Source organism: Molothrus ater, chromosome 1 (genome assembly GCF_012460135.2).
Source record: "Molothrus ater isolate BHLD 08-10-18 breed brown headed cowbird chromosome 1, BPBGC_Mater_1.1, whole genome shotgun sequence".
NCBI lineage: Eukaryota > Metazoa > Chordata > Aves > Passeriformes > Icteridae > Molothrus > Molothrus ater.
This window is the reverse complement of record NC_050478.2, coordinates 118,877,536-118,899,606: the sequence shown is the minus strand read 5'-3', so window position 1 is coordinate 118,899,606 and position 22,071 is coordinate 118,877,536. Positions and strand designations below refer to the sequence as shown.

The window sequence follows — 22,071 nt, the reverse complement described above, 5'->3', positions numbered from 1 at the left end:
ACAATGAGCTCATAGTAAGATTGTAAAAATAAATTTCATATTTATGTAGTGTTTAGAAAACATTGCATCCAGAACTACAAGATTGTCTCAGACAGAAAGTAATAATATGAATTTATAATAGGTTTTTCTTAGAGTGGTATAAATAAAGCAGAAGTCCACGTTGTGAAGCATGATAAGAAAAAATGCTTTATGTTAAATATTCAGTGAGAGATATTTGTTCTGGGCACTGAATAAGGAAAAGTAATATCCAGTCCTGTAGTTAAATACCATGCTAAAACTACAGAATTAAATGAGACCACAGAATTAAAATAATTTATACAAATGTGGTTGGGCCATTTCTGAACTTCCAGTGCATAATTTCTGCCCTATCAATATCTGAAGTTGGGATCTTTTTGGGAGTAAAATGTGTATGTCTTATCTTCCCATTTTCTAAATAGATTTTGGTTTCTTTGGTGGTGTCTTTATTTTAGACAGTAGCCTTTTGCTACTGTGAAGACTTTGCTGGTTTTGGAAATTGTGAATGGACTTCTCTATTGTTACTGTAGAGTCAAATTGTTTAGGTGCAGTAGAAAATACTGTTTTTCTAGGCCCTAGGATAGAGAAACTTCATAGTCTATTAAATTATTTTCAGGATCTTACTTCTGTAATAGAGATTCAAATGTCCTATTAAGGGATTTCTAATGATGAGTGTGTAAATTTTTCCAGTTCCTGTTCAAGGTAACTGATCTCAGTTAACCTGGAATGAACTGAAGAGTAGATAATTTCTGCTTTCCAGAAATTTTGCATGGAAAACAGCTCTTTTGTTCTGCTATTTGTTTTTTAAACAGAACTGGTAGTTGGTAGTGGGGTGCAGGGGAAGGGAATAAGAAAGTACAAGCTGATTTATGTAACCATTACACAGCAAATGCTGCCAAAATAAATTTCCAAATCCATTATTTGATACATACCTTAGCCTTTCTCTATGGATAATACATAAATACCAGCATATTTCATAATTCCCATGCTTTGTAGATGCCTTGGGGGAAGAAGGTGTTGGGAATAGTTCCTGGGTTTAGAAGCAATTCACTGACATTAAGAAGTCCTTTTGAGTTTCTCTTCTCCTCTCTCTGCTATCCCCTTCCCTTACATTACCAGCAGTGTGAAGAGCTTATTGAATTGCTTTTCCAGAGACAAATGTGCATCATCTTCCATATTTAATATCTTGCCCATTTTAAAATAGCTTTCAATTCAGAGAATAGGAGACGCTCCAGGCTAATGTAGCAGCTTGCTGTGGCATGGGTTCTTCATTTTTGGAATCTCACCGTGGCCTGCTCCTTGTTTTGAACAATTCTGGGTTTATTTCCAGAGTGGTCTTTCTAAGTTAATTTTAATAGTTTCAATGGGCAAAATCACTAGATGAGGTGCAGTCTTGTCATAAGACACAAGCAACAGATAACTGCCCTTTCATTCTTCAGAGTAAAGCTTTTATAGGGAGTATCAGAGAGATTCAGGAACATAGAAGAATCATGTACTTCCTCTGCAACTTATCTGATTAGGGTGCTGTTCAAAAGAGCTCTGCTTCCAGCAGAAAAATACAGGGCAATAAATAAGTTATGCATCCAACAAAAAAAAAAAAAAAAAAAAAAAAAAAAAAAAAAAAAAACAAAAAAACAAACCAAAAAAAAAAAAAAAACAAACCACCAAAAACAAAACAACTCTGGCTTTCTTCAGAGGTTTCTTTTTTTTTTCTTTCAGGAAAAAAAATGGGGATAAATTCTTAAACCTTCAAAAGAGATATAGCCAGTAAAAAGTAGCATCTTAATACTAATTACTAACTCTTAAGTCTTGAATTTGGGTGCCCTTTTTAAGCAACCTAAACAAGATCTGTTTGAATGTGGTGACAGATATAATCTCAAGGACAATCCAGCTCCTTGAAAAGCTGAAACTAATTTGTATTGATTAGTTTAAGGCCCACTCTGTAATGTGTGGGACTGCAGTCATGCTTTGGATTTATAATGAACTCTTAGCAGTTCATTCTTCTACTTAGGGAACATGAAATTGAGTGCATTCCTTGAAGCATCTGTTTTAATTAGCAATGTGCATGCTGTATTTCAATGCAGTTGTTCTACCAAGATCTGGTTGAATTACTGCAAGAATTCTTTAAGCCTTCACTATAGAATATGACACTTTGCACTTTTTTAATACTGCTTTTCAAGCCTGTGTAAGACAGTGTTGTTTACCTTTTATCTAAAGATACCTGTGAGTGCAAAAAAAAGGTTGGGAATGTTTTACGTAAAGGTGATGAGTTATTCTATGAAATGAAAAATCTAAACATCTTGCTTTGAGCCAAAGCAAAACTGCATTGATGCACTCAAATTAGTGAAAAATGACCCATTCCTAATTATCCTTTTGTGATATTAATGATCACGACCTTTCTAAAGGTGCTGTAATAAATAAAACTTTAACAGCTCAGAATTTTCTTGCTTTTGTTAGTTAGTATTTTCAGATAATTTACCCAAGTGAGATATGTTGGTTCTGCTCATTTTGTTCTGTTAGTTTGTTGCTTTTGCCAGTTTAGTAAGGGGAGTCCTTTGGTATTTGAGAGGAAGCAAGTCTTTCTGCTTCCAAACCAGCAGGTACCACTGGATATCCCCTTGTAGGCAAGTGGGTCAATTTGCCTGGTCCACAAAGGAGCCATGAAGTATAAAAGGTGTTAAGAATACTTTACAGATTACTATTCTTAGAAGTTTGTCTTTCCTAATGTTAATTTTTTTGATATTGTATTTCATTCATAAACATTGTGGTGGTGAGAACAATTTGTGTGATCACTTTACAGTATTCTAATACAGTCATTCTGTTTAGTCCCCCTCATGGAGAAGCAAAGTCTGGTTCAAGCACTCTTCCACCTGTGAAATCAAAGACAAGCTTCATTGAAGCGGACAAATACTTCCTACCATTTGAATTGGCATGCCAGTCCAAGTGCCCCAGGATTGTCAGTACATCTCTAGATTGTTTACAGGTCTGTATGAAGATGAGTTTTCACTATCAGCTGTAAAATCCTGTTGCTTTGGAGGGGGAGTAGTTATATGAAATAAATAATGTCATGGGGTTTTTATTCTTTTACTTGATTGCACACACAACCAAACAGAATGTGTTTCTCACAAAAGATGAATGAATGCCTTATTTATTATGTAGTGTATGTGTGTTTTTCTTTGTCTGTTTTACCAGCGTTTCCTGGTTGGGTTATTATGTACAGCAACCTGTTTTCATGTGTTTAAATGTGTGTTGAGCAAACACAGCAGGTATAGCATTAGAAATTCATTTTATACTATTTATAATTGCAGTAAAATATTTACAATTTGAGATGTCTAGTCTCTCAGAACTCTCGAGGTTCTTGTAATGTTTTCAGAAGAAATTCTGCAGCACTGTATTTAGCCATTCACTCCTCAGAGCAGCCCAACAGTGAACTCAATTTACAGTCACAGGCACATGTGTGCCTGGCCTGCTCTTGTACCATGATGCTACTCTGTGTAGCATGGGGATTTACAAGTACTCTTGTGCCTAAAGTGTTCAGAAGAGGATTTTACTAATTTTGTAGTAAATTTCACTTCTAACTGTTGAAGACCTAAGGAAAGCAAAGGATACTAGAAAACCAAACACCAGAAGAAACTCTAAAAAATTGAACACTAGCTAGTAGCTCAAATAGAGAGCATTTGCAGATGGTTTATCTGGTATAAAAAGCATTTGCATATTGACTATATATAAAGACTTCTGTGATGTGAGTTAATTTTTGGACTCCTGTTGGGTTTAGAACATTAACTGCTGAACAAAACTTTATCTTGCTGAAAAACTTTGTATAGCAGTTGCTGTCTGAAAATTGAATAAATCTGGAGGATATGTAAAAAATCTTTGTTGTTTTATGATACATGGGGTAAAAGGTACTGTTTTATTTATTCTGTGCAAGTTAGAACTATCAAGTCAATTTATTTATTATAACCAAAAGCTGGCCTAATTTTTTAAAGCTCTTATTTACATGGGTTTTTTTCCTCTCTCCAGAAACTTATAGCATATGGGCACTTGACAGGGAATGCTCCAGACAGTACAGCTCCAGGAAAAAAACTAATTGATAGAATTATCGAGACAATATGTGGCTGTTTTCAAGGCCCTCAAACAGACGAAGGGGTTCAGCTACAAATAATAAAGGTAACATGTTTAATACTTCCTGTATTTATAGTGGTGGCAGCAGAAAGACATTCTTGACCTCAGAGTTCAAAACCAGAAGTGCTTAATTTGTAAATGTCATGGTAGTGTTAAAATACTTTCTTCATCCTGTTTCTTGGAGATGTAAACTCCCTATTCTTTTCCCTTCCCCTAATTTCTTCCACTGCATTTTGGGTGAACTCATGGTTGTGGCCTCAAGTCTAGTACCACTGGGTGAAATTCATTCACAGCAGACCTGTGGAGCCTCTAATTGTGAGGAATTACTGTCAAACAATCCTGCACTCCCAGTGGGAGAAATGGTAATTAAGCAGCAGATTTTAAAATCCATTTTGGAATTTGTTGATGAAATGCAATTAGACCTGGCAGTTGGACATTACCATGGTAGCTTTGTACTGCTGTGTCATACACTTTTGCTTGAAGGAGGTCCAGGGTTTGTTTCCACAGCTTATATAAATGTTGCATGTGGAGTTTGTACAAATGTTTCTGGGGAACCTGTTTTCTGATTGCAGCCATTAATTATGGGTATTTGTTTCAGGAAATTACTATGCCAAGTACTAGAATTTGGCTGCTTAGTGGAAATGCTGTACCCTGTTCCTGTAACAGCAGTCTTTAAATAACTGTGATGGTGAACAGCAGTGAAGAATACATTTGAAGTTAGTTAAACAAAATGGAGTATTTGTTACCTCATAATCTTGTGTATATGTATCCTGAGACATTAACATTTCTTGCAGATTGTACTTACTTGTATTAATGCAAAAAATGTACTTTGTTCTTCTCCTTTTCATAGCTCAAATCTTCCCTGTTCTTTTTTGCACTCCACTTCTGCAGATAGTTGTTACAAATGTTGGTTCATGCTGCTGTTTTCTAGATTTGTTGTGTTGTTTTGCCCATGTGTTTAAGATGTTTGTCATCCTGCAAAGGGAAGTTTTTATTGATTTAAACTTTCACTGGCTGAAACTATTATGACTCTCTCTCATTGTAATACTGTCTGTTTGAATGCTTTCTTATTCCAATCCTCTCTGCCTGACGGGGCTTTAAGAGCTAATATTCCTTCTGTTCAGGAGAAGATTTGAGAAAGTCAGTTCTTCAACAATTGCCAAGTGCATTAAGTGTGTACACTCTTTTAGTGCCTTAATTTTTTTTACTGTTTACGTGTAGCTAATTGCCATGTTAGAGTAACTGGGAAGTGAAGAGTGCTATTTTGACTTTGACTCCATCTTTGTCCAATACACAGAACACCATAAAAAGCTTGAAAATTTTAAATAACCTTGGCAAAGACCAGAATTTTTGACTTTGAAAGAATAATGAAACTTCTAAGTCAGTCATACTCTCTTAGGCCCCCTAACGCTTCAGTTCTGAGATGAATGTGGACCCTGCTCAGTATGATTTGAAGGATGATCTTCTTAGACTCTTCTGTGGTTCTGGTGGTTAGTATGTGAAGATGAAGAATCTTAATTCCATCAGGGGGATAGAAGGCAGCAGACCTGGATCTCCTGCTTTTTTGTGCTGGTGTTCCCAGGCTGTTACCCACAACATAAGCAGCACTCCCACAGGGCAGCTGCTTCACCGACACCACAGTGAAAGCTGAGAACTTTGATCACTTGGACACCTTCCTCTCTGGAGGATTGTCTTGGTTCTGCATGCAGAATGGGCGGCCCTTGGGTAGTGTGCTGCCCTCACTCTGGGGTCTGGGAGCCATCGTGGGGCAAGAGCTAGCAGGCACTGCAGGTTTCCTGCTCACTGCGTGGCTTTCCGGCGTGGAGTCATCTTCAGCCAGTTCCCAACTGCCACTCAGACATTCTGAAAAGACCTTTCTGCTGACTAGCAAGGAAATAATCTTCTTGCTGAAACAGAGAAGTGCATTTTGTCTTTTTTTAGCTATCTAAGCTTTAGAGTCATGTCCTGCAACAAGAGACACCAGTTTAACTTTTCTGCTCCTATCGCTCACATGTTCTCTTCTCTTCTGTGATGCTCTTGTTCTTCATCTACAGACTCTGTGATGAACCAGAATGGGAAATTGGCCTTTTCCTTCATTTCCCTTGTAGTTTAGTTTGATTGGGTGTAATTCTGATATGAAGCCACACAATTTTCTTGTGCAGTTGTTGTGGTGGGGATTGTTGTGGCAGAAACAATGCACGTAATTAGTCTGCTGATGCAATTAAAAGAGGTTTATTCAAATTGTGTGAAATAACATCTCTTGATGGAATCTTTCTGCCTCCAGGCTTGCTTTCTTAAGGCTGCTGTGGCATTTGTGGTGTGTGAGTGCAGACTTGCACTGACAGTTGCAGAGGTCTTGAAGTTCTGTTTACGTGTCTTCTGGCCTTTTGGTGCCTGCAGAACTAAAACTGTGGCAAAACTTTTTTCCTTTTTATTTTTTTAAATCTGTAAAGAAGGAATAAGGATGAAGAGGCACTATTTAACGTGATATCAACTGTTTGCACTCATGTGTTTTCTTTCCTTGGTTTGCCATATGGAAAGTATATGATATTATGTAGGTGCTTTTGCAGCTTAACTTATGTTTGTGTGTGCTTGATAGCTGTAGTCTGAAAAGCTGAATGTTATTTAGTGACTTTTTTTTAGTGTCACTTAAAAATTATTTATCTATGCAGGTTATTTGATGTATTTGTTGTTTTTTGACTTAAAGAGTTCAGTTCCCTGTGTTTTTCAAAAGTCAGTCCATGCTAACACATTATTTTGTGGTAAGTAAATGTTTGGACTGCAAGTTAACTTAAAAAAAAATTGAAAATAACTCTGTAGACCCTCTCAAAGGAAACAGAATTATGTGATTCTAGTAGCTAATCCACTAGATAGAGAGAGGAGCTAGAGCTGCTGTGTTTTATGTGCCGTTCCAAGTACTCAGGAGTTTCCAGGCAACTGAATTACGAAATCAAGACAAAGTAAGCCCGTGCTGATCAGATGACAGCTGTACTGTGTCATAAATCTTCTGAAGATAAGATGATCAGAGTTGGCTGAGAGGAAGAAAAAGCTGACCCTGAGTTGACAATTTTTCTCCTGGTTGTAGTTGCATTATTTTGCTGTAATCGTGGTGTTCTTACAGAATATTCAGTGTGAGAGGACTCAAAAGTTTAGAGTTATAGATGGATGCTGGATGTTTTCAGTAGAGGATTATTGTTAATTTAGTTTACTTTTAAAATTGCATTTGTTTTGCCTCACAAAGCATGATACTTCCTGAACTGTTCTAATTCATTCGTTTTAAATAACAGAAAATTCACTTGGCAAATGTGCTTCAGGCTAAAAGAAAAAATACTGTGGATGTCACACAAAGATATGATAATCTGTAACTCAGGAACTTATCCTGGGGATTTTTCTCCTTTCTCAAAGCCATCCAGTGCTTGTTATAAAAATGAATAAGCTTTATTTATAGTAAGTAGGTGGCAGCACAGAACTGTAGGGTCTTTCCCAAACACAGAACAGGAAGTATGAAGGACTGGAGGGAAAGCATAAGGAAACCAGCTCACAGTCAGGATGGTAGCCAGTAGTTTCAAGGCAAGGAAGTCTTGTTGGCTGATGGTATTTTTGCAGGCTTTGTGACAAAGAAAGCTTTTTAGGAAGGACCTGAAGGAGAATGAGGTGGCTCTGACCTTTCACAAAGGTTTCCTTCTGTTTCTAAAGGGCAGCAAAGGGGAGGAGTAAATAAAGTAGGGGTTTTTTTCCTTTCCTTTACTTATTAGCTCACAGTGAGGATACTGTGGGAACAGATGTGCTAAGTGTGACCAGAAGGAGTGGGAACTCAATTGAAAAAAGCCTTGAGCAACAAAACTTTACATGATAGAAAAGAGAAATGTAATGCTGTGACTCCATGGGAGTAGTTTGCTGTTCTGACCTCTGCAGAGAGCCATTTATCTGTACAGGCTTTGCTCCCAGACTTCTCCCTTAGCCATCCCTTGTCCTAGCAAGCATTTTATACTCTGCATCTACTGAAGTCACTTTTGAAACAAACAAAACCCCAAAACTAAATACCAGAGAATCACCTGAGGGTGCTTTTGTTTTCTATGATTTTTACTTGTATTGATGAGTTGCTGTTAAAATAGCAGAGATGGCTTCATGCTCTGGACCTGTTGCAAAGTAAGAGTGTGGCTGAGAGGAAGGCAGAGCTTTTGTTACTCCATCTTTCAAGGATCTGTGTTGGGTAGCAGTTTTGGATTTTGAGTAATCTTACTTCACTGGGGGTTGAAGTGATTGTCCTCTACTCATCTGTCACCCCTCTCCCCTCTCTTCTTCTTTGTGTTGGACATAGTGGTTGTTTGGTCACAGTGTAAAGGGGAGTAACATGAAGAAAAGTACTAAAATGAGAAAGGAGGGGTTTATTTTTCCAGTGTGTGAGTTCACAAGGGTTTCAGAGGAGCAATACTGCTGCTGCTCATAACGTGTGGTTTCTCAGGGTTAGCTGTCATGCCGTTGTGATAATGATATACTCTTCTATGATAGAGAATCAGGTGATGTTGTCTAGGGCCTATCATCAAATCGAGCCCTAAATGGAAACTGTCAAGAGGGAAGGATGTTCAGAAAGTAATCGTGAGATTCTTTCTGTCTTGCATTTGTTTTCGTATTTCTACTGGTCTGGCATACTTAGCAGAAGAGAAATGGCACTGAGATGTGAAATTAGAATAACTAATAGCCTGAGGATTATTCTAAATTGTAAGGAAGATGGAAGATATTAGCAAAAGATCAAAGCTAAAAATGCTTATCAGTTTGCAAATGTGTATGGTAGTCATTAAGATTCGTATCTAGTGCCTGGGAAGGAAAGAAACCCAAAGAAGTGACTATCAAGAGCTCTGTAAACTCTTGTATAGTTTGATATCTGCAGGGAGATGCCCTGTAGAAAGACTGATTCCTCAGGCTGCACAGAAAATATTATTCAGTAAATTTGGATTAAGATATGAAGGAGGTATGTCTCAGAGTGTGTTTGAAGCATTTCTTTGCTTCCACACCTCTAATCAGGTGGTGTGAAAAGAACCAGGCTCTGCTATTCATAACATGCATATTGAAAAAAACTCAGGAAATTCAAGCTGTTAAGCCAATTAAAAGAGTACATAATCTATCTGTAGCCTTGTCAGCTTTCTCTATTAGCTGGCTCTACTTTCTATTATTAAAAGTTGCATGAAAAAACATCATAAGATTTCACTGAACTGAGATGGAAGTTAAAATGGAATTTTCAAATATCAGCTTCTTACTCATCCAAATATAAGGAGAAAGAAGATGACACAAAGATGATATTAACTTTATGAATTACATCACCAGAACCAGAGATGGAGACTGGAGCCCCCTGCACCTTTCATTAGTGTCCCAAGAGCTAGGCTGCAAGAGACCTTGTCTTCCAAGTGAAAAGCTGTAGGTGGTTCTTAAACTGGTGTATTATTAAGTATATGTGTGTGTGTGTACATGTATCAGTGGTATAATTTGTAACTGAATGAAAGAAATATTAACTAATCTAACTATGTATTGTGTTGAGTCCAGACAGTAGTGGTTTGGAAAAAAAAGCTGTTTATGCTTGGGCTCCACTTGTTCAGCTTGTTTTCAAGAGTGACTGATTTTACTTTTTAAGGGGTTTGAGTGAGAGATGGGTACTATTTCTCCACTTCTTGGTGCCTTGTGTGTATAGAAGTTCTGACAATGTCAGTAAGAGATGTGAGGTGTGGTTTGATGTGTAAATTACACAAAACTTGAAATAACTTTTGTTTTTAACTGTGATAAATTTAAAAAAAATAGGATCTTTCCAGTGCTTCCAGTTTTTTCTTTCTTACTCTAAACATCCCATTAAATGATAACTATCGAAGTTTTTAATGCTCAAAATTCCCTCATTCCCTCCATGGATTACAGTGATGAATGCAAACCATTGCAAACCAGGCTCTCCCCCTTTCTTTCCACTCTCCTACACACATCTCTGACAATGTTTTCAAACCCTGTCCTCGGGTTTTATCTGCCTCTATTTCTGCTCTTTAATCCAGCCTGCCTCTGTCTCACATAAAGGTAATTGTCCCTTACTTCTGTGTTATCTGATCTTCCACAGGCTTATGTGCTTTTATTTTTTTAAAGAGAGCCAGATATTACCAGGATCAGGAAGAAATAAGCAAATTTCTACAGAGGGGCCAACACAATTTTCTAGCGTCTACCAAAAAGAGCTGTTATAAAGGACAGTTGTCTGAGTATAGCTGTCTAACCTCATACTCAGTTTTTGTTCATCACATTTACATTTATTTCTAAAACAACTTTTGGACCCTTTGGCTTCCCTTCCAGGCTTTCATGGGTAGTCTGTTCCTGTTTTGTGTTTAGAAAATTTGAGGATGACTTCTATTAGCTACCTCTCTGATGGTTCCTGTGGTTGCTTCATGCTGTTACATGCTATGAAACATGTAATACTTTGATATGTTGATGAAAAACACTCAGTTTAATATAACTGGTATGATTTTCCAATATGACTACAAGAGTATGTGGGAAAATATAATGAAATTGCAGTTCAAAATATTTATTTAGATATATTTTTGAAGTATTTGTCCAGTGTTGGTATTTATTAGTTTGCAAACTTTTTGACTGATAAATGTTTTGACTGGTAAATGTATATATGTATGTTTATTTAGGCTTTGCTCACTGCAGTAACATCTCAACACATAGAAATCCACGAAGGAACAGTACTACAGGCTGTAAGAACATGTTACAATATCTACCTAGCAAGCAAAAATCTTATCAATCAAACTACAGCCAAGGCCACTCTAACACAAATGCTGAATGTCATTTTTGCACGTATGGAAAATCAAGCAGTGAGTATCTCAGTATCTTTATTTAGAAACTACCTCTTGAAAGCAAACCAGCTTGAGACATTTGTTTCATCGTTATTAGGCTTTTTGGCTTTTCTAACTTGGGTACTTTGGGGAAAAAAAGATGCTGCTATCTGATATTTTTCTTCTTGTGTTTTGCCCTCTGAAATAGGTGGAAAATATGAAGTTTGGGGGTGGGGGTGATGTACAGGAGACACAGAAATTCTTCCCTTTCTGGGGATTCCAGAACAAGGGACCACAAAAAAAAAAGTTTGCCTTGATGTTTTTCCAAACACACCTTGTTTATTGTCACATCTACTCCCTGTGCTTCTGATAGGGCAGGCAGACAACTCTTGGTTCTATGGTTTATGTAGTGTGGTCATCCCTTCTCTGATAGTGAAGATATGAGCTACATGCATAGCTGGGAAGCAGCCCTCTTGCAGTGGATTATCCCATGATGCTGAATTTATTTATAATTAAACAAAGATGCATTTTCTTAAACTGTTACTGCGTAAGCAGAGACAATAGAGATGTCATCTTTATAAAATAATGCATATATCTTATTGTTTTATTTTGATAGTGAACTTCTTCTGTATTTGCAATGCTTTTGTAGCTTCAGGAAGCCAAACAGATGGAAAAGGAAAGACACAGACAGCAACACCATCTCCAGCAGTCTCCAGTAAGCCATCATGAGCCTGAATCACCTCAATTGAGACATATTCCAGCACAGGCTGATCAGCTGTCCAAAGACCATGAGAGAGAGCTTGATCACAGCACAAATGATGTGGACAAGAACCTTCAAGAAGATATTGAGGCAGAAAATGGATCTGACATTTCTAGTGCTGAAAATGAACAGACAGAAGCTGACCAAGCCACAGCAGCAGAAAGTAATCAGTGTGTATTTCTGTTTCATGGAGGGAGGGAAAAGGTCTGTAAAAGAAAGGCTTGAGGATTGTCTTTTTTGTCTATCCCAAATCTGGAGTAAGGCATAAGTTTTCAAGTAGTTGAATAATGCAAAATAACCATTTGTCCTTGTTACCACTGTCCCTCAAGAGCACACTTAAGTCCTGCGCTCTGTAGGAGTCTGTATCTAAAATTCCTTTTTGCTTCTGTGTAATATTGTTAAGGTTTTTGAGAACAACATCTCAAAACCCCCAAGTTTTCCATGTTTTAATGTATATGAAGATGCAAAATTGATGTGTTTTGTTGGCATGCCTGTAGATTTATTACCATTTACAATGGCAATTAATTAACATTGCAGGTTAACCACTGGAATTCTTGCATCCTGCAAATACCTATTTTTGAAGCATCCAAACATTTATTCTGAAATATTAAGTGCAAGCGAAGTACCTGCTTAACTTCAGAGTTTCTCATTAATCCTTGTTTGTGTTTGTTTTTCTTTATAAAGATCTTTCTAAAGCTGATGGAGGAACTTATGATGGTGAAAGCAATGAATGTGAAGAGAAGGCACAAGAAATTGTAGAAAGTATTGTGCAGGAAATGGTGAACATAGTAGTTGGAGGTATTATGTTAATATCTGTCTAGTCAATAGCAACTGTGGTCTGGTTCTTGACCTTAAGAATTATTTTACCACTTTCAAATATTTAACTAAAATTTATCATCATTTAAATATGACTTGCATGCTGAAGAAGACAGTTGTGCTGTCAGACTTTATTAGAGCATTATTTAACAGTAAAATGGACAGGATTTCATACATTGATTTACACTTTATAGTGGAGAATTAATGTTCTTTTAAAATACAAATTCTTGGTGGCTTTTTGGGTTTCTTTTTAATTGTTATTTTATTTTATTTCTGTATGAACACTCTTCAGAAATGGGTCCCTCTCTCCAGTAGCAGTGTCTCACTACTTTTCAGTTCGTTGTAAATTGTTTATCAGACTAATGGGTGGTGTTCCATACCAATACTTCTTGGAAACTTGGTAGAGTGGTGACCCTGACAAGTTAAGTTATAATTAAATTTCTTACTGTAATTTTCATTATTGGGAATTAAGAATATTGCAATTTTTACAGTTCTGTAGTGCCATTTAAATTCTGTCTTAAGCTCCTCCTTATGATTTTTTTAGTATTTAAATGTTGGTTTTAAAAGCGCTTTCTAATTTTTAATCTCATATAACGTTCATTAATTATTTTTGCATCTTTTCTGATAGATGTGGAAGGGACTGCAGGTGGTGATGGCACAACTGTATCATTAGAGGATGGCAGTGACAGTGAAAACATTCAGGCAAATGGAATTCCAGGGACTCCAATTTCTGTTGCTTATACACCATCTTTACCCGATGACAGATTATCTGTCTCTTCCAATGATACTCAGGTACAGGCAGATATAATTGGGAAATACTGAAAAAAAGTATTATGTTTTAAATGTTGCCCAATGCTTGTGCAGAGTGATTAGTATAATTCTATAAAATAGGTTACTGAGATAAATTTCAAGAATTAAGTAATGTTACTCTAGTCAATGCACTACTTAAATGAAATTTTTCTGAATAAATTTTGCATGTGATGTCTTGTTTATCCCAGCATGTTTTTAGTTGTCCCATGGAGTTACTGTTCAAGAGAACTCAGTTTCCTCTTTCGTGAAATGCTTCTGAGAAACTGTAAAACTAGTATTCAATATACATAGTGAAACATATAGCCAGTTGTACATATGCCTGTGTAATTCTAGTGTGCTCTTTTCAAACAAGAAATCGAAATTTCAAGCTGATGGCATGGTCTTGATGCAGTGATTTTAGATCAAGAGTTTCATGTCTGGGAGGATTTGATTTTCATTAACAAAACATATGTGAAAATATACTCCCTCTCTTGTATGAGGTATGTGTACACTTGTCAGCTGACCAAGAATATTTGCTGTCAGAGTGTACTGAGTAATTAGGTTTGAGAGTAATAATTTTAAGTTCAAAAAGTTGCAGTCATGTAGCCATACAAATAGAAGACGTTACATTAAACATTTTGCTTATGTATGGAGCAATAATACAGAATTGCAAGAAATTAGTAATAGGGGTGTTTATTGTACCATAGACATTTTATCAAATGTATCTGGCAGGAGATAGGTAACTATTCATGCTCTATTAAAATATCTGGTGTTTGGGTCTTTTTAAAGTAGTTATCTACTCAAAGAGCCTGGCAGCAGGCTTTTTGAGTAGATAACTTTTCTTTTTCCCTGCAAATTACCCTACTTAAACTTGACCTACCTAATTTCATGACAGTCTTTAATTAATTCTGACTTCATACTGAGTAGGACATTTTTAGTAGTGACTTTTATTTCAGTTGGACTGCAGAATGTGTTTTTTTTTTAATCTTGAGACCATAAAGATAAAGTGAGTTGGTTATATTTGTATAATATATTAACTTTTTATTGCTCGGAGATGGGGATTTCCCTACACGCACTGCAATGCAAAATGGAATACTGAAATATGTTAACTTCCTTAGGAATCTGGAAATTCTTCAGGACCTACCCCTGGTGCTAAGTTTTCCCACATTTTACAAAAGGATGCCTTCCTTGTATTCAGGTCACTGTGTAAACTCTCCATGAAGCCCCTGTCAGATGGACCACCAGATCCAAAGTAAGTAGAATTTAAAAGTTTTCCTAATGAATCTAACAATAAAAATAAATTATATAAATATTTTTGTGAGTACTGTTAACAAGAAACTAATGGTATGGTGAAAAGAATGTAGAAACTTTGGAAAGGTACTTTTATGTTTTAATGCATCTTTTGTATACCTATTCAGAAGTTTCTTAACACCTATCCTTTTATAAGTAGAACATGTTCTTCCTAGTTGCTGTTTATAATGCATTTGAAATGAGTTTGTATAGAAGATTATCAGGTATTTCTGGTCTTGCTTACACTACTCTGCTTTGGGTACCTTCTAGGTTTGTAACCATTGCTGGTTGTGCCCCATAATTTCTTTTATCTCCTGCATAGTGCTCTCCATCCAAAATACAGCTCTGTGCTGGCCACTGGGAAGAAAATTAACTCTGCACCAGCTGAAACCAGCACATTTGTGTATCCAGTACACATCCTCAGCTCTACTTAATATAAACTTGTGTCACCTGGAGCTGATAACTGGCTATGATAAATTCATGATGCTTCTGTCAGCCTACTTAATCAAAACACAAATGTTTGATAACAAAGATTTTATTTGGCTGTTTCTTCTGACTGAAGATACCATGTTTTCAGTTTCATTTATAGAACTGTTGGTTATAAAGCAAATACAGAGTCTCCTCTATAAATGGGTGCCAGTATTAAATTTTGAGTGTCAGCAGAAAGGTTTGCCTTCTGATCTTTGATTTATATGCAGATAATTTATATACATTTGATTTGCACATTAGGAACAATGCTCATAATTTTCAAGAGGAGTGCTTTTTTGTTCTAAGGAGTGTTAAGAGATTTAATTGGAGCTGTAATATGATTTCAAATGACAGTGAAAGGCCTTGTATTCTTCAAAATAAAATCAGCTTTACTGTTCCGAGTCTAGCTTTTAAAGCAGGTAACTTTAAGACAGTTTAGTTACATCAGTGATGTGGATTTAATAAGTTGAAAAGATATGATGTAGTCAAAAGGATTTAAAGATTTAATCTAGGAACCTTTTTAAATTATCTGGCAATGCACTTTGAAAAGTCAGGACATTAGAGAATGAAGACTGAGGCATGAGGCTTTTTCCTCACTGTTGCTGAGAATTGTCTTCCAGGAAATGTCTTGAAAATCCTGTGGTTTTAGTTAGTACTCTGAGACTAAAGCAGCCCATTTATTAAAGGTTTTAGTGGATTAACTCCCTTGCAAGAACAGTAATAGCTGTTGAGGCACTTGGAGAATCTCATCTGAATCCATGGAGTCCTTGACATTCATATTAGAACTGGTGAAGCTCTTCATACAAAAACAAATTGGAGAAAAAGGCATTTAGGGCAACCAAAATTCACTGCAAATACATTTGAAGATATCCCATATTTGGAGAAGTGCCTAGAATTTATCAATGGTTCTGAGGCACTGATGGCTTTTTGAACTAATACAAACATGCTGTAAATGGAAAAGGAGGCGTAGGATATCTGTGGCATTTCAAGAGTCTTATCTGCCTCTTTAAAAATCTTACTTTCAATTAAATTTGTTATGAAGTCTGTAATGCAACTATTTTTAGATTTTAGGTAACTGAACTTAAAGCTTTAGCTTAAAATCGCAAGTCTGGAACTTAAGATCAGTATTTTGCTTTCTGGGAACCTGGTTAATGTCTTTGTTTCCTTTTGTTTTGGAATAAAATAAGATAGGGGTGAAATACAGCTCAAAAGTTTGCTTGCTGGTTTTTGTTTTTATCTTAAACCTGTTTTAAGTTAAGTGGGCTTTACACATTCAAAAGTTTTAAGGTCAGCGTGTCCAGGATTTCAGGTGGGAGATGGCACTTGCTGGAAGTAGGTAATATTTAATATTTTATTTATGACTGAAATTCTCCTCATATTTAAATTCTTATATTCCATAGCAAAGCATAATCTGGTCATGTGCTATCTGCACACCTGGTACCATGTGATACAAAACCAAGCCTTTTGCATCAAAAGAGATTGGTATGTGAGCTTCCATGCAGTGCCAGCATCAAGCATTTTCTTGAAGAACTGTTACAGAGAGCAGTTTTGGATTGATTTTGACCCATAGCTCATTAGGAGAAATATAAGAGACAAGTTCTCACTTAATTTGACTGTCTGGCTGTTTTCTTCTCAAAAGCATCTTCAGAAGAAGCCTGCTGTTGGAATTAAATTTTGAGTTTGAAATGTTTGCAGATTGATTTCCCCATTCCACTTTGTTTGGCAGAAATAATTGAGTTTATTTGCAGCATACTTAATATTAATTAGCATTTTTTGTTTTAGCTCGACTGGAATTACTTTTTTTTTTATTAAGCTTTTATATTTGCAATATATAGCAAATATCCAGCTACTCTGTGTGTCACAGATTGACTTGAAGCACTCCTTACTGTGTCTGGGATTTACTGGATGAAAAATTTCCTGTTGTTGTCCCCTATGTTTCATAACTGTCCTCTATCAGGGGTAGCTGTTGAATGAAAGCTGGGGACTGTCCTGTTGGGAAAGCCAGTTGTGTCTGTATCTACTCTTCAGAAAAGATACAGCCTTTTTTGAAATGATCAGGAGTGGGAAGGAGCATCAGGAGTCTTAGGAGAGAATGGTTTCACCTGGAATGTTATTTATTGCATTGGATTTTAATAGGTGCAAATTTCCTTTATGCTTTTTGTTGTGTGGTTTCAGGGGCTTTTGGCTGTTTTGTTGTCTTTGTTGTTTTGGGGTTTGTAGAGCAGAAATAGTTAGCCCTGCTTCTGACCTGAATTCTAGTTCCCACGAGTCTGTAAGAACATTACTGTGGAGCACCTGACAACACTGCCCTTGCCTGACTTGGTGATTGCCATGCTTCAAACAGGCACATTCTGTGTCTTACCTTCTCTCAGAGTGGGATGGGCCCAGTGACTGATAAGTGCTGTATTTGAGCAAAGAGATTTCAGTGTTGGCAAGAAGTATTGTGTTTATAGTCCTTCAGCTCTGTTTCCATGCTGGTGGAAATAGAGGAGGAGAAGGAATTTCCGCCCTTTACTACCGGGTTTGATAGATGGGCTGGATTTTAGACGGGACCTTCCAAAGCTATGTTTACAGGAAAGAATGGTCCTTCATCCTCTGGCTAAAAGGGCAGCATTGCCTCTTGTTCCTGCTGTTCTGTGGTGCAGAAGAGAGAGTGGTTCAGTAGTAATTTCTCCTTTTCTGGAAAAGGTCTTGCCTGCATTCTTAGTTGAAAAATGAACAATTTAACAAAAAAAAGACCCAACATCTTTTTATGACCCTTTCTGCAACTGGTTGTGTCAAATTTGAGTTTCTCTCATTACCCTTCCACTTGCAAAATCATTGTGGTTTGTACTGACTTTTCAAGAGATGTTTTTTTATTCTTTAGGTCTTACACTGGGCTGATGTGCTGTGTTGTTTTGTTCTAGATCTCATGAACTGCGGTCAAAGATTCTTTCATTGCAGTTGCTTCTGTCCATTCTGCAAAATGCAGGACCAGTCTTCAGGACAAATGAGATGTTCATTAATGCTATAAAGCAGTACCTCTGTGTTGCACTGTCAAAAAATGGAGTCTCCTCAGTTCCAGAAGTTTTTGAACTTTCACTTTCCATATTTCTTACCCTCCTGTCAAACTTTAAGACTCATCTAAAGATGCAAATTGAGGTATGTTACATTAATTTATAATTAAATGTGTGGGAGGTGTTAAGTGAACATATGTTTATATTTGTGTGGCTTGGTGTTGCTTAAATAAATTTGTTTTCCTTTGTGACTCACAGCTTTTGTGTAAGACTTGCCAGATTTTCCTTATTTTGAAGTTTTGTGTTGGGTGTGGCATGGTACTATTGCAGAGTGTTGCTGAAACTCAGAATTGAGTAGGTTTGTGGCTAAGTTCAGCCAATGTTCAATATTGTGATTCAGAAAGCTTAGCCCAGCTCTGAATATTATAAATTAGGAAAATGAAAACCCTGAGGAAAAGACTGTGTAATATATGGTTTTGCAAAAGATCTTTAGAATAAAAACTAAGGTCATGAAGAGCGTTGTGGATTTTCTTCGAGATCCCTTGAACAGATTTCTTTCTCTGGGGAAGTCCCAGTTATTCTATTATTGCAGCCACTTCCCTTTGCTTATCAGGGCCTCTGTCAAGACATGTCCTGAATAAGATCTCATTTCCTCTAAAGGTGTGCACACAATTTAACTTTGGACTATAAATGGAGAGAAGTCCATATTTGCAATAAATTCTCTGAGTCCTGACAGGTGTTGTGAATCTTCAGTGGGTCTGTTCTAATTCATAGGGCAAAGGAAGATGTATCCCCATACAGGCCATTCACTTAAGAGTTGGACTCAATGATTCTTGCAGATCCCATCCAGCTCAGAATATTCTATAATTCTACATGTGGAGGGTTTGTTCTTGAGATCAGCTCTTTGTGCATAAGGTACAAACAGATTCTCAGAACAACTCTGTTCAACCACATGGGTATCCTCTTTTGGTGTCACATGTGTTAAGATCTTAATTCTGTGGTGAATAAAATAGTTCTGTGTGCAGTGTGTCCCTGCTGTTTATTTTAGTAATTTTTTCTTCAGAGATTCAGGTGGGAATACTGAAGCTGACAGATTGCCCCATCCAAGTGGATCTTAAGTATGTGAAGAGATGCTTAGAAATGTTGATAAATCTTGCTGTTACAGGGACCTTGAATTCAGGGAATTCACTTCATCTATGAATGTCATTGGATAAGTTGATGTGTTATGGCAGCTTTGGAGGAAGGACCTCATTTTGACAGTCGCATGTCAGAAAATTACTGTGTTGTGATCACTTACCTGGTTATTTTGATACTTCTCTGGGGGAAAACCAGTAAGATTTACAGTATATGGTTGAGCATAGATTGGATAGAAATGATTGAATGTGCTTTGAAAATATGATGCATTTTGAAAAGCTTCAAGGCCAGCTGTGTGCTCAGCAAGACTGTAGTGTGTGTGCAAGGTTTGGCACTTCAGACAGACTGGGTGGAGCTGTTCTCAGTCCCACAGCCTCCCTCCCAGAAAGTGTTGGACTTGCTGTGTTCAGAGAGCTTACAAGTCAGCATGTAGGTGGTGAACACATTGCAGTCAGCTTTCCTGACAGAAATTTGATAGGTTTCCATCACTGCCAGCCTTTCACAAATCCCTAATAGAAAATGAAGACATACGAGGCAAACTGGTTGTAGGATGCCCTGCACTAATGTAGCAGGTTCTAGAGTATCTAAAGACCATCACCACAAATCAGGGCTACATTTCCTCCTTGTGAATAGCAAACCCAAAAACTTGGTGCTGCTGAAGTACCCATTTATTACAAAGTACAGGGTACAGCAGTTTCTAGAAACTTCTTTCTTTTTCCTGATTGTGAGCTAAGAATCCTTCTTTCAGCTACTGATCCTAAAGGTTATTCTGAAGATGTGGGTAGAAATGTAGATAACTTCACATGCAGTTTGTGTCTTGAAGCTGTAAGGAGAGCCATATGCTCTGATTTACAATATGCAAAATCTATATATTTTGGGATCGAGGCTGCATTTTTCATCTGTGTAAGAATTTTCTGGCATGTTTGTAAAGAATAATTTCAGATTCTGTTGAAAGTGACCTCCTGTTGACTTAAATATTTAGCTAACACTGCCCTCTGACAGTAAAATAGTTTGATTTGTACCTTAATTGTATTGTAGCAGTAATTCTGAAGGGGTTAATGAATATATTTGCAGCAAATCAAATCCTAGATATCAGAGGAGTTGGGGTGTCATTTAGCTGTGCTTACCATTACGACCCTTTCCTAACTGAATACCTTAAAATTCATACTTGAGTTGATCAAACATAATAAATAGTTATTTTCTGGTTTACTTTTCCAGAATGTTAAGAACAAAGTCTCAGCTCTGTGAATTGCCATAAGTTATATACTGATAAGCAGCATTTTTAAGTAGCTGAAATGTAAGCCGTAACTATGGTTTTGAGAAGTTCTTCATTCCAGGATATGCTTTTCCAAAGGTGACACCAGAGGCAAGAAGGTGGCTTGGTCTCAGAGGCGTAGAGATCTGAAGTGCCTTGATAGTATGCAGTGCTTCCAGCTCTTTTCTAGCTTAGATTTGGGTTTAGTTTTTGTCCTTGAAATCTTTTTCTCTGCTTCATCAGTGACTTCTTTTTTAAATTTTCTACCAGAAAAGAAATATTTTTGCTAGTTCCAGAGACATATAAAATCAGTGTCTTTCAATAAAAAGTCAGAAAACACCAAATGTGTAACTGAGGATTACTCACAGCATGACATGTATTAAATTTTTGTCTTTCTCTGATTACATAAAATTGGGGCTAAAATCAGTCTAGTACGCTTAAGTATGTTTAAGCACTTGCCAGTCTTGGAATTGTTATGTGTTGAACTCCTTAGGTTTCATAGGGATGCTTTCCTTATTAAGACAGTTAGCTGACATTGTGTTGTGTGCCTCTATTTCTCTAAAGAGATCAATAAAATGTAACTATTTTTAGCACATTTTGCTTGAAGAAATAGCTTACCACCAAAGTTGCCTAAAAATCACTTGCTGTTTTTCCCCAGATGTATGACTTAAAGTGGAAACAGCCTTATGTTTTTCTCTACCTGGCTAATAGCATAAAAATCTCTGTAAAAAATCTGTGCTGTGAAGGAACAGTCAATATTAAAATGAGGGTAGTTATATATTTGGATATTTGTGTGATGCTATTGGAGAAGTTGAATGGCTTGAGACTCTTAGCAGTTGTCTAGTAAAACTGTGTGTTGTGGATTTGGATCCACAGGTGGCTGTGAAGAGCTGGGCTCTTAGAAGTACAGAACAGTGATGAATGCCCTGTTCACTTCTGAGTTCAGGTGCTGTTACAGCAGTTGCTGCTGCCCAGGGAGGAAGCAAGAAGAAGCTTTAGTTCAGCTGCTAAGCAAGCTTGGCTGAATTAGTCAGCCTATGGTGCTGATGAGTCTGGTGAGGAACTAATTGATAGGAGATAAAATAGTTTCTGTTCCAAACAACAGCACCTGTACTACAATAGTTTCAGGGCAAACTCACCTGTATTCTAGTGAAGAGTAGCTTTCCTGATAATGGAGGTGCTGCATGCTGTGTCTGACCACTCCCCTTCTTCCAGTAATAATCTCATATTGTAGAGTGACTCTTTCGTGTCAAGACGTTTCCCTTCTAATGAAGGTCCAATACTTCAAATCTGCATAAGTAGCTGTTTGTCATGTTTATGTCATAATGTCATCATCTTGCAGATAAAGTATTTTTGTCATGAGGTAATAATACCTCTTCTTTCAGAATCCCAAAGAAACTCTTAACAGCAGTTTAGGCTTCTTCTTAGGCTGAATTGTCCTTCAGGATTTGACATTATTCCAAAATCTTCTGCTTTTGAATGCTTAGAAAATAAACCAGGGCAGCACTGCAGAAGCACATAAGTAAATAATTCAAATTCCTAATTTGCATGTATCAATCATAAGCTGTATTTCTTCCTTTCCTCCTTTTTTTTGCCTTTTCATTATTTTCTGTACTTCTAAAG

The 22,071-nt window shown here is 36.9% G+C and overlaps 1 protein-coding gene across 1 annotated transcript in view; it reads left to right on the top strand.

The window, feature by feature from the left end:
- Nucleotides 1-22,071, top strand: part of ARFGEF1 (ADP ribosylation factor guanine nucleotide exchange factor 1) — an 84,788-nt gene that overhangs the window by 27,477 nt on the left and 35,240 nt on the right. Inside the window, exons 3-10 of the mRNA XM_036401741.2 lie at nt 2,842-2,998; nt 4,036-4,182; nt 10,800-10,979; nt 11,590-11,863; nt 12,385-12,498; nt 13,145-13,308; nt 14,424-14,557; nt 17,970-18,204. Coding sequence (XP_036257634.1) covers nt 2,842-2,998; nt 4,036-4,182; nt 10,800-10,979; nt 11,590-11,863; nt 12,385-12,498; nt 13,145-13,308; nt 14,424-14,557; nt 17,970-18,204 — 1,405 coding nt within the window. The remainder of the gene's footprint in view (nt 1-2,841; nt 2,999-4,035; nt 4,183-10,799; nt 10,980-11,589; nt 11,864-12,384; nt 12,499-13,144; nt 13,309-14,423; nt 14,558-17,969; nt 18,205-22,071) is intronic.